This window comes from Peromyscus californicus, unplaced genomic scaffold (assembly GCF_007827085.1).
Source record: "Peromyscus californicus insignis strain IS unplaced genomic scaffold, ASM782708v3 Scaffold_6__1_contigs__length_162567912, whole genome shotgun sequence".
NCBI classification, from domain to species: Eukaryota; Metazoa; Chordata; class Mammalia; order Rodentia; family Cricetidae; genus Peromyscus; species Peromyscus californicus.
Genome location: NW_026294584.1, coordinates 112,216,353 through 112,234,868, shown reverse-complemented (window position 1 = coordinate 112,234,868; position 18,516 = coordinate 112,216,353). Strand labels below are relative to the sequence as shown.

Here is an 18,516-nt window from a genome sequence, read left to right as displayed (position 1 = left end):
GAAACATCCATCTTGTGACTGCATGTGTGTTGTGCAATTGTGCATACATGTGTATAAAATGGAGTCACTAATTAGATTGCATCCAAAGATTCATATGTACTGCTTAAGAACAGAGAGTGTGGTGAGAAGAGCAGGATTTGGTTCCTCCCTCCCTTCCTCTCTCCCCTTCTCTCTCTCCATCTGTGCCAGGGATTGAACCAAGGGCCTTCTTCATCTTGGACAGACTCCCTACAACTACTTCTACTTCCTGCCCAGATCAATGCTTTCTGTGACTATTGATAGTTGCTATTGCTGTGTAGGACCACCTAGTAGAGATGCAAACCATCACACTGTCAGGTTACAGAGCCATGAGGGATGTGCAGAATCAGGATGTTCTCTGATAGCGTATTCCTTGTCCTCTGTTACTTTCTGTCTGCCAGAATGATAGTCAAAGGAGATTTTAGAAATGACATAGAAATAGCAGGGTTTTTTTCTGCCAATACTTCAGTATTTCCAGAGGATGGAGCCTAAACTTGTTATGGTTTGTTTGAAATGAGACATTGGATGGAAAGAACCATCTCAGCATAGTGTCTGAAGCATTGTGTATTAGTTTTTATGCAGCGCTGTGTTACTCATTAAGCGGCGCTGTTTACTAGGCAAGAAAAGCCACGAGGCACAACAAAACCCACTATAAGAGTTTATTAGGGGAAGGAGAACAGAGGAGAGTGCTTAGGCCTATTGAAGATCGTGCAGGGAGAGAGAGAGAAGGGATAAGATGGAACCCACTTTTTATAGGCTCCCCCTGTACATGCACATATGGGTTTACAAAGCTATGCCACACATCCACATAGATTGCATGATCACGCTGCATGCAAATTATGTGATCATGAAGCGCGTGGATTATGTAGGACATAAGGCCCTAGGATGACTAAGCTTCTTGCTTGGCTACTGGATGGCGAATGTGCGGTCATGTAGCTGGGGGAGGGGCCAGGAATTCCAACATTGTGTCACCTCATCCTCAAAGTACCCAGTTGCTCTGAAGTTATAGGGAAATAGGGTGATGAATTCAAGAGATAGGCTCAACATTTGAATTTAAATGAGGTCTAAAATAATAGACATAAATGATGTTTAATGCATACAAATTTTTATCTGCAAAAAGTTAATAAATTTTAGGAGATGAGAAGATGGCACAGTGGGTAAAGCGAGTGCCATACGAGCATGAAAACCTGAGCTTTTACCCTCAGAACCCATATATACAAGATCCAGGCCTAGGGACTGGAGAGATGGCTCAGTGGTTAAGAGGGCTGATGTAAAAGCCAGGCATGGCTGTATGTGCCTAAAACCCCAATGTTGGGGAACCGCAACATGCAGATGCCAGGAGCTCACTTTCCAGCCAGCTGAGCCAAAACAGTGAGTTTCTAGTTCAGTGGGAGATCCTGTCTCAGAATGTTAAAGAGGAGAAGGGTCTAGAAAAAATGGCTCAGTTGATAAAGTACCTGCTATGCAGGCATAAGGACCTGAGTTTGGATCCCAAGAACCCATGTACAAAAGCCAAGAGTGGTGGCATTCTCCACCATGGCACCCAGAGGCGGGGTGAGCAGCAGGGACAGATGGGTGCCCAAAGCTCACTGACTGACCAGTCTAAATTGGTGAGACAGGGAGAGAACCTGTCTCAGGAAACAAAGTTGAAGAATCATGAAGGAGCAACACCTGTTGTTGCTCTTGGGCCTCCAAATACGTACACACCTGCAGGCACACGTTCACACATCCACACTGACATGTGTGACACACACTACACAAGTTAAAAAAAAACAGCAATGTAGAAAGTGATGGAGGAAGGCATCGATGTCCTCTGACTTCTGTTATGTATGAAGACAGGTGAATGCACTTTCATATGTGCACACACACACACATGCATGTACACACACATGCGTGTACACACACACATACACACACACACACACACACACACACACACACACACACACACACACACACACGGCAGGTGTGGCTGGCTCCAGGGCAAATGAAGTGCATAGTATTTTTGTGGAGCAACATGTGAGGCTGTCCTCTGTACACATGGGCACTGTATGAACACAGAACACAGACACAAACAAAACAAATTTTAATTAAAAAACAAACTTTAGGATTTATAAGGGAAAGTAGAAAAGAATAATTCTGTGTGTTCTTCTGTTTTTTTTTTTTTTTTTTTTCCAGCTGGTAAATGCACTGAAAACAGTATCCACATTTGAAGTCCAGATTGTTGATTACAAATACAGGTAAGCCTCGGCCCAGGCAGATGCTCTCACCTCTAGATTGAGCCCCTCACTGGTGGGCACGTAGCATTTTTGCAGTGGGCACTCTTGGCCCTTGCAGACCAAGAAGTGACACTCAGTCACTATCATTAAGCAAAACGGGAGTGACAGGGGACTCAGGTTCAGGAGGGCTGCTGAGCTTTCTGAGGTCTCCTGTTCAGGTACAATCTTATTTTTCTGGAGAAATAGTGAATCCAGATTTTCACTTCAAATTTCTGAATTTTTAAAAGTTAGCAGCTAGTATTAAATGTTAACATGCACACACATATATGCATATATCTACATATACAGATATATGCATACACACCTGTACACACACACACACACACACACACACACACACACACACACACACATACACACGGCTTAATTTACCCTGTTAGCTAATGGGTTTCAACTTTGAAGACCATTAACTAAAAAATCTTATAAAGTATTTATATTTCTTTTTAAATTTTGGTAGAACCAAAAGGCTTAGAAAGAGAACATGCTTCTCACTGCTGTCTAGCAATTCCTGTTGGTTTGAGAACAGTCACACTGTAAAACGCAGTATGTCCTCCAGGTAGAAAAAATCTAGCAGTGTAAGAAAGATTAAGAGGGGCTGGAGAGATGGTCAGTGGTTAAGATCACTTGTTACTCTTGCAGAAAACCTGGGTTTGGTTCCCAGCACCCACATGGGGGTGAACCAGCTGTTTACTCCAATTCCAAAGGTTCCAACGCCCCTTTCTGACCTCTGGGGGGCACCAAACACACATGGTGCACAGACATACGTGCTGGCCAAACACACACATTAAAAAAAATGAATAAATCTAATTTTAAAAATTCAAAAAGAAAGCCCCAAAGAAAAGCCACAAAAAGTGAAGTGTTCTCTCTGTTCCTCATCTTCCCATGATCACAATCCAAATTTATGACAGTTGATAGGATTTTTTTTCCTATAACACACACACACACACACACACACACACACACACACACACACACACACACCCTGGAGAGGGTACCTGCCATAGATGCACTTCCTGCAGCTACATAAGCTTGGGAGTGCTGTACCTCATTTATGAACTCCTACTTCCTAAGGGGATGAATCCTTAAGGATATGACTGTGCGCTGGCCACTGGACTTCAAAGCTGAGATCCAGGCTTGGTGGACAGTGTGCCTCTTGTGTTGAGGACCTCAGACACAGAGTGGAGAAGTGTGAAGCTGTGGGACAGCCCCTGCATTTTAAGGCTTGCTATTATGTTCCACTGGCCTTCGCTCACCTTACACCTGCAGCAATGCTCTGAGGATGTAACGCTCCCCTGTTCTACACAGTACACTGGGCTGTGGTGGCTTCTTCCATTGGCACACGAAGACATGTGTGGCCAAGACGGAGGCCTGGCATCAACCTGAAGGAGCCAGAGAGGCATCTCTGATGCTGGGCCGTTACCTGCTTTCTAGGCTGTCTGAACATTTTCCCGGTGAAGCAAGGAAAAGTAAATCCATACCTTGTCAGTCTATGGTGATCATTAATAGCTGATTAGCATTGGCATCTGTGACTTCTAGTCCAAGGTGGTTCTCCAGCTGGCAAGTCCAAGGGGTTTACCTGTGTTTACCTGAGCAAACACATCTGTCTTACCTTCCTTTTCTACTGCTGTGGTAAAAATACCTTGGCAAAAACAACCTAAGAAAGTAAAGTTCATTTGGCTCATGAGAGAGCAGTGAATTCATGCCTGCAGGCCAAAGCGCAGCTTACTCTCCTCTTTCCTTCAGTCCTGGGCCTGGCCATGAAATGGCACCACCCATATTAAGGGTGGGTCTTCCCACCACAATTAACCCAATTTAAAAAAAAAAAAACAAAAAACAAAAACCTCTCACAATCTACCTACGGGCCAACCCAATCTAGACAGTTCTTCATGGAGACGCCCTTTCTGTGTGATTCCCACAATGGGTCAAATTAGTCAGAATTAACTATCACACCGTCCTTACCTTGGCACCAGTTCACATTCCCTGGCAAACTGAGACAGCTTTTCCCAGTGTGAGACACACAGAAAGATTGTCTTCCTTCCTATTTCTTTGTTTCGTTTTTTGGATTTTTTTAAAAAGCTGATTTAAGAAAGAATTTTCTTCTCCTTCTTAGATCTTTATCAATCTGGACTTCAGGTACAGTGGGGCTGGGAGCACTTGTTCTTCTGTGACTGTTCAGTCCCCCCTCCCCCATATTCCAGTTCTAATTCCTTACTTCAGTACATTTCTGTGGACTGATTTTCAGTGGACATGTTTGCGTCTGCTGGTGTTACAGGCCGAGAGCAGAGTCTGCCGGGCTCTGAGGGGGCAAGAAGGGAGGCGGGGTGGGGGGGGGGGGTGAGGTATGCAGCGACTTTTATGGGTCGTTGACATACGCCTGTCTCTCTCAGTTTTGTAATGGGTTTTTGAGAGTGGGCTTCTTTGGCAGAACGAAGCACACGTAGGCTGAATGTTACCCGTGTCTTCTTTGCTGTTACCTTTCCTATGTTCATCTCCGGATCTCCCCCACCCCCCACATGGTTTCCGATGCTCGCACTCCACTGGTGTCTTGATTTTAAAAGAACAGCTGTGAAATCGTAGTCTCCTGCACAGACAGACTATGGCTGGTTGCATCCGAGACCATCTTAGGTTTGTGGCATCGAGTAACGTCACATCATTTATTCTCTTGTTTATGCTATTATTTTCCTTTATGTGTATGGGCGTTTTGCCTGCGTGCATGCCTGCACACTGCGTGTGTGCTGTGACTGAGGGGGCCAGGAGAGTGTCTCCAATCCCCTCGCATTGAAGTTAGAGATGGCTGTGAACTGCCCTGAGGTTGCTGAGAATTGAACTCAGACCCTCTGGAAGAGCCGTCAGTGCTCTCAACTGGTGAGCCGTCTCTCCAGCACCCCCATTCTCGTTTTTGAAAAGTTCTTTTATTACTTAATGGGAGTAGTTTTCAGCTTGGGCTATTCTGATGTCTCTTTAGCACTTGCTCGTTTTCCTTTTCCAGGAAGAGGGAAGAGCGGGGACTTCCCGCTAGCTCTGCGCTGCAGTATTATCTGCCCATTGGAATGGTACCTTTTATTCGAATTCTATCTATTTTTGTAATTATGTGGATATCATGTGTCATGACTTTTTTGATTAATGTTCCCTTGAAAGACAGACATAAAAGTTTGTGCTTAAAGACTGTGTTAAGTTATCAAAGAATGAATTAAGTTATTGAATACTGGAGCACACCTGACGTTGTCATCACAGCCCAGATGTGGAATGTGACACAGTGTATAAATACCGTCACAGTGGATCATGAACTCACTCACCCTTTGTCTCGCCTCTCTTGTGTTGTCCCATATTGCAGAGAACTTGCGTTTTTAGATCAGCTGAGGATCACACACAACACGGACATATTTATTGGCATGCACGGAGCTGGCCTTACCCACTTACTTTTCCTTCCAGACTGGGCTGCTGTATTCGAGCTGTGAGTACAGGTGGCAGCTTTCCATGGAGAGCTCACGAGCCAGGGTCGGAGCTAAGAGTTTCAATGTGGGCACTAGCTAGCCTCATATGCTCCCGTCAAGCTACATCATGGTGGTGTCTGGAAAGGAAAGCAACCTCACTCAGGCTAAAGGGTCTGAGGTCTGCCAGTGCTCTTAGGAAACAAGACACTCCCTCCTTCCCAGTAGCCTCAGTACCATTTGCAAGATGTGAGTCTGTGGTTTCCCAAGTTCCCAGAGTTTCCCAGAGTTCACTACTGTGTGCCTCTCACACTGTGAGCACTCCCCTCCCTGTGACCAGTATAATTACTATGCTGAAAGAAGAACCAGGCTGGGGTGGTGGGGATAGCAGAGGCACCGTCTGCAAAGGTGGATTGCTTACTCAGCATGTATGAGGCAGAGACGGGGATCCATAAGGAGACCATTGAAGGAAAGGTTGATACAAACTTCCAATACTCTGCACGACATTTTCGAGCTGTTAGTGAGGTAGGAGGTGATTGGGACTTCTGTCTTAATTCATTTGTCCTAGAGGAAGAGAGGGGCGGATGGAAGAAAGGAGAAAGGGCAGGGAATGCCAGTGAGATACTGGAGCCCAGGGGACCTGAGGTGGGATTTTGCTTCCTTCATTAAGTAGCTGTTTAACCTTGAATGTGTCACCTCCCTAACTCCATTTTCCACATATGTAAAGATAATATCTTATAAGATAGTCTCCAGCTCATAGGCAGGAGGACCTATTGAATAAGATGCCCACTCCTCGACCTTACTCTGTTCTTTAAAAGTTAAGGCAAGGCTCTGAGAATACTCATTTAAATTGTTTTTGCCGTGCTGGGGATGATACCCAGTGCCTTATGCATGCTACCACAGACCTCAGACCTATGTGTCCCAGCCCTGAGCATGTTTGTAAAATTATCTCTCTCTTTTTTGTTATTTACAAACCCTCTAGTAAGACCATATTTGGGGGATGGATTTCCCACCCTAGATTGTTACACATTGGGCAACCCCCTGGAAAAAAAGCCTCATGTTGTGACACCCCTGTGTCCTTAGGTACAACTGTGAAGATGAGCGCTGTTATTTAGACCTGGCCAGGCTCAGAGGCGTCCACTACATCACCTGGCGGAAGCCCAGCAAAGTGTTTCCTCAAGACAAGGTAACATTCAGTCAAATGGTTTGAAGTCCAGTTATTAAAATGAGAGCCATCACTGAGTCTCAAAGATACACTGTTCTTCTCTTGAATACTGAGGTGTGCTTTATATTTGTAAATTGGAGAAAACCTCCATATTGTTAAAACAGCTTACATCAGATTATGTATAGCAGCCGTCAGCAAACTGTAGCTCTATGGTACAATACAAATCTGGCCCACCAATTGTTTTTGTAAATAAAGTTTTATTGAGAGCAGCCACATTTGTCTGCATATTGTCTAGGCTTGCTTGTGTATTTCCTTGGCAGAGCATCTGTGACTGAGAACAGATGGTTGACAGTGCTGAAAACATTATTGGGACCTCTGTGGGAAAAGCTTGCCAGTCTCTGTTGAAAAGCATGAGTTAAAATAGTTGTCTTAGCCAAAGTAAAACGATTTCGTTTCTGTAGAGAAGACATATCCTCAGTGACTTCGGGAATGTGTTCTGGTTTGTCTCTGCAGGGACACCATCCAACTCTGGGTGAACACCCCAAGTTTACCAACTACTCTTTTGATGTAGAAGAATTCATGTACCTTGTCCTTCAGGCGGCAGAGCATGTACTGCGACATCCACAGTGGCCATTTAAGAAGAAACATGATGAACTGTAGAAATGTTGTTTGTTTACAAGAAGAGAGCGTTTAAACACTCTCACATCCAGACTCACAGTCAAAGGAGCAAAACAGCCTGCCATAGCCTCCTGTAAGATGAACTATGACTTTTGACTTTCGAATATAGCTCAGGCTGGCCTTGAACTAACGATCCTCCGAGCTTCCTGAGTGCTCAGATTACAGGTGTATACCACCGTGCCTGTCTACAAAATTACTTTTTCTATATGAAAACATACGTTCAGGATATTTTGTCTTTAAGTCTTCCATGTGTTTATTGTGTCGTTGCTATTTGCCGATAGCAATAGTATTTTTGCACTGAAAAAAGTTACTTTTATAGTTCAAAGTTGGGCCGGTGCCCATTGGTGTAACAGAGCTTTCCTGTCGGGATACCAAAGTTGTCAACTTAAGCAGCTTTAGAATTTATAAGTGTGTTTGTTGACTGTAATATGATTGTAATTCCAGAGTGTTCCACCTTGTTGTTTATGTACTTGGATGAACTCAAAACTGATTTTGTATTTGCCATTGTCTGTTTATAATTATGGTTCTAGGGCCTGGGGACATGGCTTAGTTTAGAATGCTGGCCTTGCATGTATGGGGCCCTGGGTTCAATCCCTAGCAACACACATGCTCAACACACATGCACATCCACACACCAGCATAAGTCTGTGATTCTCAGGACCAAGCTATAAGACTGTGTTATAGATCAGTGTTTAGTCAGCTCCAGGTTATGTGCACCAAGACCCTGAATAAATCAAGCTGTTGTATTAATTTGTGTTCACATATCTCATTCCAATCATGTTCTCCCCAAATGTAATGGCAGTGTTAAGAACCCATCAGACCATTCTACAGTACCATCTCTGCAGACCCAACAGCCATGAGAACATTTATGTTGACTTGACATGAAGTGGTAGTTAACATCAGGCAGGCATTTATAAGCACATACAGCTGTGTGCACCTACCTCTGGCAGGGGGAAAGTAACCCTAATATTTGTAAAAACTTCAAGGTGGCTACACGAAGAGACTCTTTGCCTATTAAAGAAAAAAGTAAGGCCATTGAAAAAATAGTAAAGCTGTGAATTACCCAATCAGAATGAAAAACCCTAAGAAAGTGGCCCTGAGTAAATGGGATGGCTGAAGAGCAGGCTTTTCCTTGAATGGCTTCATGTCTCCCTGTTGGTGAGCATCCAGCTCGGCAGTCAGAAACCATGGGTTTGCTCTACTGTACAGTGTGACGTTTGCATCTTACTAACATTTGAGTCACCTCACGTAGACGCTACTTTTAGTTTTTACAGTGGATTAAACAAATTGCCCCCCAAAGGATTTTATTTTTAAATTTTAGAGAAGTGACCCTCCCCCCCAAAAAAACCCCCAAATGTTGGTAACTGCACCTCCTCAGAAGTTTGCTGACTTTTGCTTTCAGGGCTTGGTAACAGAGTTGTACACTGTATTTATTAACATATCGTTAGAGAAAATAGTGGCGTGTGACAGGCAAGACTTCTGATGGGTTTTAAGATTGTTTGGAAAGAATTGTAACATTAGGAACTGTTAGGTGACGGGTGGCTCTTGTTCTCTGTGCAGAGTCCTAGGTGAGCAGCAGGCATGGGGGGTGTTCTGTAGGAAAGGGGTGGGAGGAGCATGTTGCCCAAGCCATCAAGGATAAACATCTGAAGACTGCCTCCGGAAAGCCGTTTCATCCTCTTACCTCATTTCAAGCAGCACAGGACCTAAGCTTCCACAGACTACCTGGGACTTCAGCGACCGAGAACAGTTTCATAGTAAAACATATCTGAAGATTTTGCATTTAGACAGAATATACTTTATATAAATAAGAAAGTCATTTAATTAATTAGTTATGGGACTTCTATCAAATTTTTTTTTTGTGGGAGCAGAAGGTCTTCAAATTGTTGTAAAATTTAAAATGTAGACATAGCTCTTTTTATTAAGTCTGTAAGGAGTTGCCTGGCTTTGGAATAAAGCTTTCTATATTTCATTTAAATATCCGAACGTCTTCAGGGTTTTCTGTGTCTGAATGTCACATCCTTTGCTTTAAAAAAAAATCTGATAGCTTGTACATGATTTAAAAAAGTAATTAGCTCACTGATGAAGGGTTCAGTGCAATCAAAAATTACCTTACATTTATTTAGCAGTTGTTTTATCTGATGCTTCCAAAAATGTGGCCCTGCACAAGCCTTACCAAAATGATGGGAGGATGGTGGCTCCTGATTTCAAGAGCAAGCCAGATGCTATTCAGTGATGTCCCTGAAGGTTCCAGGCCTTGTCATTCCACAGCCGGGTCTGCATTGCATTTGCTTGCCCATGCAGTCCACACCGAGCCAGCCACTACTGTGTACCAGTCACGCTTACAGCCTCTAGGAAGACAGCTTAGGTTCCAGGAACTTAGCTTCTGGTAGAGGAGATGGGCATTAAGCAATATTGATGTAGAAAAGCGCGGTGTTCCAGACCCTGGAACTGTTGTGGAGAAAGCCAAAGTAAGAAAGGGGTGTGGAGCCTGGCCTTGAGTGGACTTTTGCGTGCTTGAGTATAGGGTTCTCACTGAGGAGGTGACAGTTGAATCTAGAAGACTAGAAGGAGGCGGGGGGTGGAGGTTGGTTGACGATCTGACAAAGAGCTAACCAAAAATACACAACAGCAAGTACTAAATAAAGTTCCGAGGCAGAAGCATGTGTGTTGAGTTGGAGGAACAGCCCGTGTAGTTGGTGTGACAGAGGAGTCAGAGGTCACTTAAAGGATAACGCCACATGTTGATGGTAAGGCTCTTGTCTTTTCATTCTGAATGCATCTATACAAAGGAGTAAAGACCCGGCTTTCCCTTGGACAGGGTGACTCTTGATGTTATGCTGAGAGCAGGTAACAGGCAGATGTCTTAGGTCAAGTTCTCTGGATCACAGACTCTGGGATGAAGGGTCACAAGATGATGGTTTATTGTGTGTGGATTCTCATGGTCAACACAGGTGAGGAAGCATGGGGTCCAGAAAAGGCAGGGACTGGGCAGGGGGAGACATCACCTGGAGTTAAGTAGAAGGTCTTCAGGGACATGGTAGAACATAGGATCTTTCAGAGGAGTCCCAATAGAGGCAGGAGGTGTCACCATCCAGGTTGGAGCCATAGAGGAGGAGAATAGGAGAACCTTGACCAGGGCAATTCCTCCAGCTGGTGGACAGTTATTAGAAGAACACACTGCTGGGATCCGTCAGCGTTCCCCACAACCTGGAGGCTGAGAGCCTGTCTGAAGGCAAGACACACAGCGCAGCTGACACTCTCAGGGAGGGCAGTGTGTGGGCTCGTTCTATTCTCCCATCAACTTCCTGCCCACTGGAAGTTTGAGTTTAGAGTCTTCATTACATGCCAATTTCATTTTTATTTGTTTAAAAAGGAACTTGTATAGACAATATCATGAACTTCCAACTGTAGATTGTCAAGGGTAAGGATAGTTCTTATTTTAGGGGGTAATTTTTAGGGTAGGGGCCATACTGGGGCTCTGTTGAGTATTACTAGTTAATTCTCTATTCCTACACTCTTTCTAAAGCCAAAAGATCATTCTCCTATATGTTGAAACAGAGCAGAGAGGAGAAGACGTGTGCCCAAAGCCACTTGGCCAGCAACAGGCAGTTGGATGTAGAGGTTTCTTCATGAAGGGATTTAACTAGGGATGCTTACATGTAAGGTAGGTAAGCAGGGAGGGAAAAGTTAATGGGAACACAGAGAATGGAAAAAATGTCCTAAGGTTTCTTATAATCATCAAGTAGTTTTCTGAAGGTTTATTTATTATGTACACAGTGTTCTGCTTGCATGTGTCCCTGCACACGAGAAGAGGGCACCAGATCTCATTACAGATGGTTGTGAGCCACTGTGTGGTTGCTGGAAATTGAACTCAGGACCTCTGGAAGAGCAGCCAGTGCTCTCAATCTGTGATCCATCAAGTAGTTTTCTTTGACGTATAGACAATGCAGAGAAAATAGAAAAATGTTTTTCAACTGGAAGCGTGTCAGTCAGCTCAGGAGTGATTGCTGCATTAGCCGCTTTTCTCGTTACTGTGTCAAAATACCCTACAAAGGCCACTTAAGAAAGGAGTGAAGAAAAGATTTCTTTTGGCCCAGAGTTCAAGCATGCATCCATCATGGCTGGCAAGTCACGGCCTCAGGAGTCTGAGGCAGCTGGTTGCGTTGTATCCCTGGTCATGAAGCAGACACTGAGGAGGGCTGCTGCTCAGGACTCAGCGAGTTTTCTCCTTTATACTCAGCCCAGGACCCCAGTCCATGGAAGGGTGGTGCCCACTTTCAGGGTGGATCTTAATAGCTCAGTTAAACCTGCCTAGAAACACCCTCGTAGACACAACCACAGGTGTATGTATGTTCGTGGTTATTCTAAATCCAGATATGGTAATGATGGTGAACCATCACAATTGTCTCGGAGTGGAACCAATTATTTAAAACAAACTACTGGGGATAGGGAAGGAACTCAGTTGGTAGAGGTTTGTCTCAGGTGTGATGATGAATAGCTATAATTTCAGAAGTTGTCGGCAAGAAGCTCAGAAGTTTACAGTCAAGCTTCAGCTACTGACTTTGAAGCCAGTCTGAGGTTCGTGAAAATCTGTCCTAAAAAACACCACTAACAACAAAACATGCCAACCCCTCTCAAGCATGGGATGTTGCCAGAACACTCGAAGACCACTCCTCTCTAGGACATGTCAAAAGATGCAGTCATCATTCTTAGCCAAAAAGAGGCTGATGTGAGCAATTTACTGTTTGTTCTTACACTCTGTGGGCCGGTGTACCTAGTGGCCACAAGGTGGCAGTCAAGCCCTTCTAAATGGCCTCTGGGGCCTTTTCTGCTTGTGAGACTCTCATCCTTCACTCTAGGCTTCTGAGCCTGGAAGGAAGGCCTGACTGCCAGCCACTACAGGGTGATGGGGGTTGGTGGTGGTGGGGGTGGGTGGGGGGGTGGTGATAGTGTGGGGGGGGATGCGGTGGTTGTGGTGATGGAGGTGGTGGTGGATTCTATTCCTTAAATGAGGGAACCTGCAGTCACTGGGACAGCTTTCAGTATGACAGGGGATGTACAGGGGGATGCCTTTGCTGCTGCCAGCATCTGCATCCTGGGTAATACCTCATCTTGTGAAGCAGCAAGTGCTTGGTGCCCTGAGAGATAGTTCTAGTGACAGAAGCTGTTGGGCAGGATGCATGCTGGAAAGCCTGGGAGTTTGGCTGGGATCTGAGCTCTGCTGAAAGTCTGAATGCAGCATGGTAACATTTCAGTTCCTCCTTGAAGATAAGTTCTTGTGTTGGTTTTATCATGGGCCTCATTGCTATTATTTTGTTGGGACAGAATTCTGATTAGACGAGTTCACTGATGGCCAGAAACCCAAGAATTATAGAACATTAAGGACTGCGGTTCAGTGAGGTGGGTGCTAGTATTGAGCCCACATGGGTAGGACCTAATGCAGTTCTAAGTGTGTGCTAGTTTTTTGTGTCATTGTTGTGACAAGATCCTCAACAACAAATTAAGGGAGGAAGGGCCTGTTTTCTGAGACAGTTTGAGGACACACTTCATCACAGCAGAGAAGGCAGGAACATGAGGTGGCTGCTGGTCACACTGTGTCCCCAGTCGGGAAGGAGAGATACTCACCTGCTTTCTCCCTTTTATTAAGTTTGGGACTCCACCCACATTCAGGCCAGCTCCCTCCTCAGGTAAATCTTTCTGGAAATGCCCTTGTAGACATATCCATACCTGAGTTTCTGTGGTGGTCCTAAATCCCATCATGTTGACGAGGACCGGTAACTCTTACACAGTGCTTGCTTGCTGCATTTAATCTTCACAACTTTGGGCTCCAGCGTGGAGGATTGAAAGACACAGTAGTGGTCTTTCATGGTGTTTTTCATTCTTTAATGGTTCTGTTTCCTATCCTGACTCCAGGATGCACTTCAGGAGCAGTATTTATCCACCACTAGCATGGACACACTAGCATGGAGTCAGAAGGTGTCAAGCATCTAGGAGATGAGATACTTTGTGATCTTGGTTGTCCAACCCTTTGGAGTTTTGGATTAAAATATATATTTTTTAAATTATGTGTGTTCTAGTTTGCTTTCTGTTGCTGTGGGAGAAACAAAACAAACAAAAACAAAAAGCCTACAACCAAAAGCAACTCGGGGAAGATAGGGTCTATTTGGCTTACACCCCCAGATCACAATCCATCATTGAGATTAATCTGGGCAGAAACTTCTGACAGGAATTTAGAGACGAGAACCATAGAGGAACTCTGCTTGCTGGCTCATTTTCTGATTCATGCTCAACCAGCTTTCCTATACAGCCCACGCCTACCTACCTCCAGTTGATGCTATCCACAGTGGGTCCTCTCACATCAGCCATTAATCCAGAAAAATTCCTCACAGATATGGCCACAGGCCAATCCCATCTGGGCAAACCCCTCATTTGAGACTCCCTTAGATGACCCAGACAGTGTCAAGTTGACAGCTGATACTAATTCCGGCCAAGTGCATAGGATAGAGTGAGGTTGTGCACAAGAGTGCAGTGCCTATGGAGGCCAGAAGAGGGCATTGTATCTCCTGGTGCTGGAGATAAATTGTGAGCTGTAGGACATGCGTCTGGGAACCTAGGATCCTTCCCAACAGCAGTAGTACATGTTCTTAACCACTGAGCCATCTCACTATCCCTGGAGCTTTTCTTTTCTTTCTTTCTTTTTTTTTTTTTTTTGGTTTTTCGAGACAGGGTTTCTCTGTGTAGCTTTGCGCCTTTCCTGGAACTCACTTGGTAGCCCAGGCTGGCCTCGAACTCACAGAGATCCGCCTGGCTCTGCCTCCCGAGTGCTGGGATTAAAGGCGTGCGCCACCACCGCCCAGCAAGCTTTGCTTTTCTTACTTGTAAACTAGTGCTGATACGTATTAGGCAGGATGGATTTAAGGAGGTAAAAAGGAAATAAATCCATGCTCATTTGTTGCTGCTACACAGCCTTGTTCAACAAATGCTATTATTATGTTGTGACTCGTGGATTTATTGTTATTTAGAGGCACAGCACCTGCAGACCGTTTCAGTTCTGCTCTTAGGACCTTTTCCCAGGCCTGGCCAAACAAAATTTCTAGGGCACAGTCTAGCTGTGTAGTTTGTTAAACGTCCCCAGGTGTTTCTGATTTAGAGTGAGTTGGGGCTGCTGGCTTAGGAGATATTGGCAAGCTCCTGGGAACAAGTCAGCCCATGGCAAGGTACCTTCCACTGGGTGTCAACAGGATGATACGTTAACCAGTGAGTTGCCTGGGAAATGTTACCTCAAGTCAAGTTAAATAGACTTCATCTTGGGCTTCTTGGTACCTTTGACATACTAGTTGTATGTTGAATTGTGAGCAGGAAGCTGTACTGTACACGCACACATTATTTAACCATAGGATCATTGTCTCAGGGTACACAAATATGGTGTTGTGAGGATCCCCTTGGACAGGCCACACAACTTCCTTCTGGGGAAGAGGACACCAGGTAGTGCCTTCAGCGTGAAGTTGCTCCAGTCAGTTGTACCTTAGTATATACATATACATGTTTGTATGTGTATGTGCATATATATGTATATGTGTCGGTGGGTGTGCACGTGTGTGCATGTGTGTGGAAGCCAGAGCACTTTAGATGTTGTTCCTCAGCAATTCTCTTTTGAGACAGGGTATCTCTCTGAACTTGGAGTGCATTAATTAGGTGAGGCTGGCTAGCCAGTGAGCCCCAGGCATCTGCTTGTCTCCATCTTTCCAGTGCAGGGATTCCAAGTATGCTGCCACACTTGTCCAGCTTTCATGTGGATTCCGAGGATCAAATTTGGGTCTTCACACTTGCAAGGCTTTGCTGACTGAGTTATCACCGCAGCCTCTGCTGCGTGTTGTTGGTTGAATTAACTCAGTTGTGCTATCTGGTCCTTGTTGATAGAGTCAGGATACATAGCTGGACCAAGACCTGGCTAATACGGAGGCTGTTGGATGAAAGAGTAATACTGGCTTCTGCTGGGCATGCTTTTTATTTGACCAAGAGATTGCTAAAGTCCTTTGGCAAAGTCCAGGATCTGTGCATCCCTTTGTATGGGGTCAATTATAAGCCACCTGTCAAGTACCCATGAGGCCATTGGTATGTTCAGATTGTAAACTGGGCAATCCAAACAAACAAAAACAAACAAACAAAACCACCCACTGAAAACAGCATCGTCAGCCCTGGAGATGTTACTGCCAAACCACACCGTGAAATAGAGACTGACCGAAATTGTGGGTGCAGGGTCTGGGTTGTCTCACTCCACATTTAACGTCCTCTAGATTGCTATAGCTGCAGTGCCGTGGGTAATTCAATCAGCAAGACTAGCGTGGGTGAAAAGGGAAAGGGTAGCCATCCTGAGAAATCTGAAAACGAAATTGCAAGGGCCCTGAAATGAATTTGAATCGTGCACAGTTTTGGGCAAAGATCTAAGCTGGGTACAGTGTTAGCCAGTGAAATTAGGCTGATTTGATGAGCATCCGCTGGAAGACAATCAGCCTGTAGGAGATGGAGTTAAAGGTGACTCTTGCAAGTCCCAGAAGCAAACCCAAAGCTAAAGTGGTATAGACATGTAAATAAGGCAGATGACAGGCTAGAACGAGGGCTGCGGACAAGGGCTGCATTGAACAGACCCAAGGCAAGGCAGCCAAAGGCCAGTATTAGCATTTGAAAGCCAGTCGAGGAGCAAAAGGGAAAACTGAAGAGAAGGCCTCACTCCACCCCTGAAAACCTGCAAACTGGAAAGGCAGGTGGGGAATGGCTGAAAAGGAAAGCCAGTCCCAATTCACAGCTGGAGCACTTCCTCAATGATAGAAAAATGTAAATGCCCCAGAAAAATATCTTCGTCTATGTATCATTTTTCAAAATTCCGGGTCATATTCTCCAGCATTCAAGGAGGGAATTGACATGAGGTGCTTTGAGAAGTGTTTATGGATGGGCTCCTGGAAGCGGGACTGAGGGTTTCCTCCTTCAGTTTATGAGGGTGTCACGACTTCTGCTTTCCTGTAAGACTAGAAGATTTGATGATGGAGCTCCTCTGGTCTCTGCTTTGTCCTGTCAGGCATCTCTATGCAAATCAATTCCCGGCGAAGTCACTCTGTAACCTTATCATATTTACCTTTTACTTGATGCTGTACTCTGGGATTGCCTTGTTTTTGCAATTCAAATAACAGAGTACTGGAAAGAAAAGTTTTATGGTGGATGCTTCTTGGTGCAAATAACAAATCTGGATGGCAAAGGAATAAAATAATACCAGAGAGGTTCCCACTCCACAGCTGTGAAAGAGACCATACATACTCTGCCTCTTCCTGAGGTGCCCACTCCTCCACAGCTGTGTGCTATGGGATAATGCTTTTTTTTTTTTTAAGATTTATTTATTTATTACATAGACAGTGTTACATCTGCATGGATGCCTCCTTGCCAGAAGAGGGCACCAGATCTCATTATAGATGTTGTAAGCCACCATGTGGTTGTTGAGAATTGAACTCAGAACCTCTGGATGAGCAGCCAGTGCTCTTAAACTCTGAGCCATCTCTTCAGCCTGGGGATAATGCTTTTGTACACTGGTTTAATAAAACACTGATGGGCCAGTAGCAAGGCAGGAAGTATAGGTGGGGTAAGTGAAAGAGTATATGGTGCTGGTTTGGTTGGCCGTGGAAGAGTCATGAGCAGAAGAGTCACGAGCCATGGTTACCAGAGTTAGAATGGGCTTTATTAGAGAGAAGAGGGGATAGGACAGAGAGAGAGAGACCAAGAGCAGAGAGAGATGCAGCGAGAGAGCGTGGGGTTGCACGTCCAGCTTCTAGGCTTTTAGGCTGGGACGCAGTCGCCCGCTGATGACGTAATAAGGATATGGAAAGATAAACAGCTGAGTGCTGTGGAGGGAAGGAATCCATCATAATCATGAGACGTGATTCAGAGTCTGGGATAGAGAACTCAGAAGGTGACTCCCAGCACTTGGGAGCTAACTGTAATGCGTGCCAAGACTCCAAGGCTAGCTTGGGCTACATGAATATATCAAACAAACAATCCACTAACTAACCAAGCAAACAAACAAACAAACAAATGGAAAACAAAGAGTAGAGACCGGTATTTAGGTTATACTTTGACTTATTGAGCTTATGATTAAGTGACTAATTTTAAAATATGTAAATATCCACATATATGTAAATTCACAGTCCAGACATGTAAAATAGTCACCAGGTAGCCCTGTTGGGAAGAGTTTTCTTCTGGGGAATATCCCAAAATCTTTAAAGAAAAAAATACATATACATGTGTACATATATATACACACATGCATATATGTGTATATATATTTTTTAATAAATTATTTTCATGTGTATGTATGTGTGTACTTGCCTACTTGAAGTTTTCTCAAATAGCAAGCAAAACAACTTCGCGACCTGGGAAGGCAAGATGAGAGCTCCGAGAAGCTGGAGGTGCTGGCTCGTTTTATGTCAACTTGACACAAGCTAAAGTCCTCTAAGAAGAGGGGACCTCAGGAAGGAAAGTGCCCCTGTAAGAAGCAGCCCTTGGAGACCGGAAGAGGACATTGGACATCGGATTCCTGGAACTAAAGTTACAGATGGTTATGAGCCGCCTCGTGAGTGCAGGAATCAAACTGCAGGCCCTCTCTCCAGCCCACCCAGTTATAGATGTAGAGTTGCAGATGTAGATGTAGACACAGCCATAGATTCTTAACCTTGGAGTAACGAAGGGATCATCGATCAACTGATGTGGAGGCCCACAAAAGTTCCTAGTGAGATCTGAGCATGCTTTACCAGCAGAGCTGCATTAGGGGATGACTTGACCACATGCGTGGTCACCAGGTGTTTGGAAGGGTCTGCACTTGACTGTGCTGGGGGGAAGTCTTTCACTCCACCCCTTGGCATTCCTTTAAAAAGCCCTTTATAAGAGACAGAAGGGG

At 44.7% G+C, this 18,516-nt stretch overlaps 1 protein-coding gene across 1 annotated transcript in view; it reads left to right on the top strand.

The window, feature by feature from the left end:
• Positions 1-9,553, top strand: part of Eogt (EGF domain specific O-linked N-acetylglucosamine transferase) — a 36,199-nt gene extending 26,646 nt beyond the window's left edge. Inside the window, 4 exon segments of the mRNA XM_052721751.1 lie at positions 2,197-2,258; positions 5,632-5,751; positions 6,812-6,914; positions 7,407-9,553. Coding sequence (XP_052577711.1) covers positions 2,197-2,258; positions 5,632-5,751; positions 6,812-6,914; positions 7,407-7,553 — 432 coding nt within the window. The 3' untranslated portion in view covers positions 7,554-9,553.
• Positions 9,554-18,516: the final 8,963 nt, after the last annotated feature.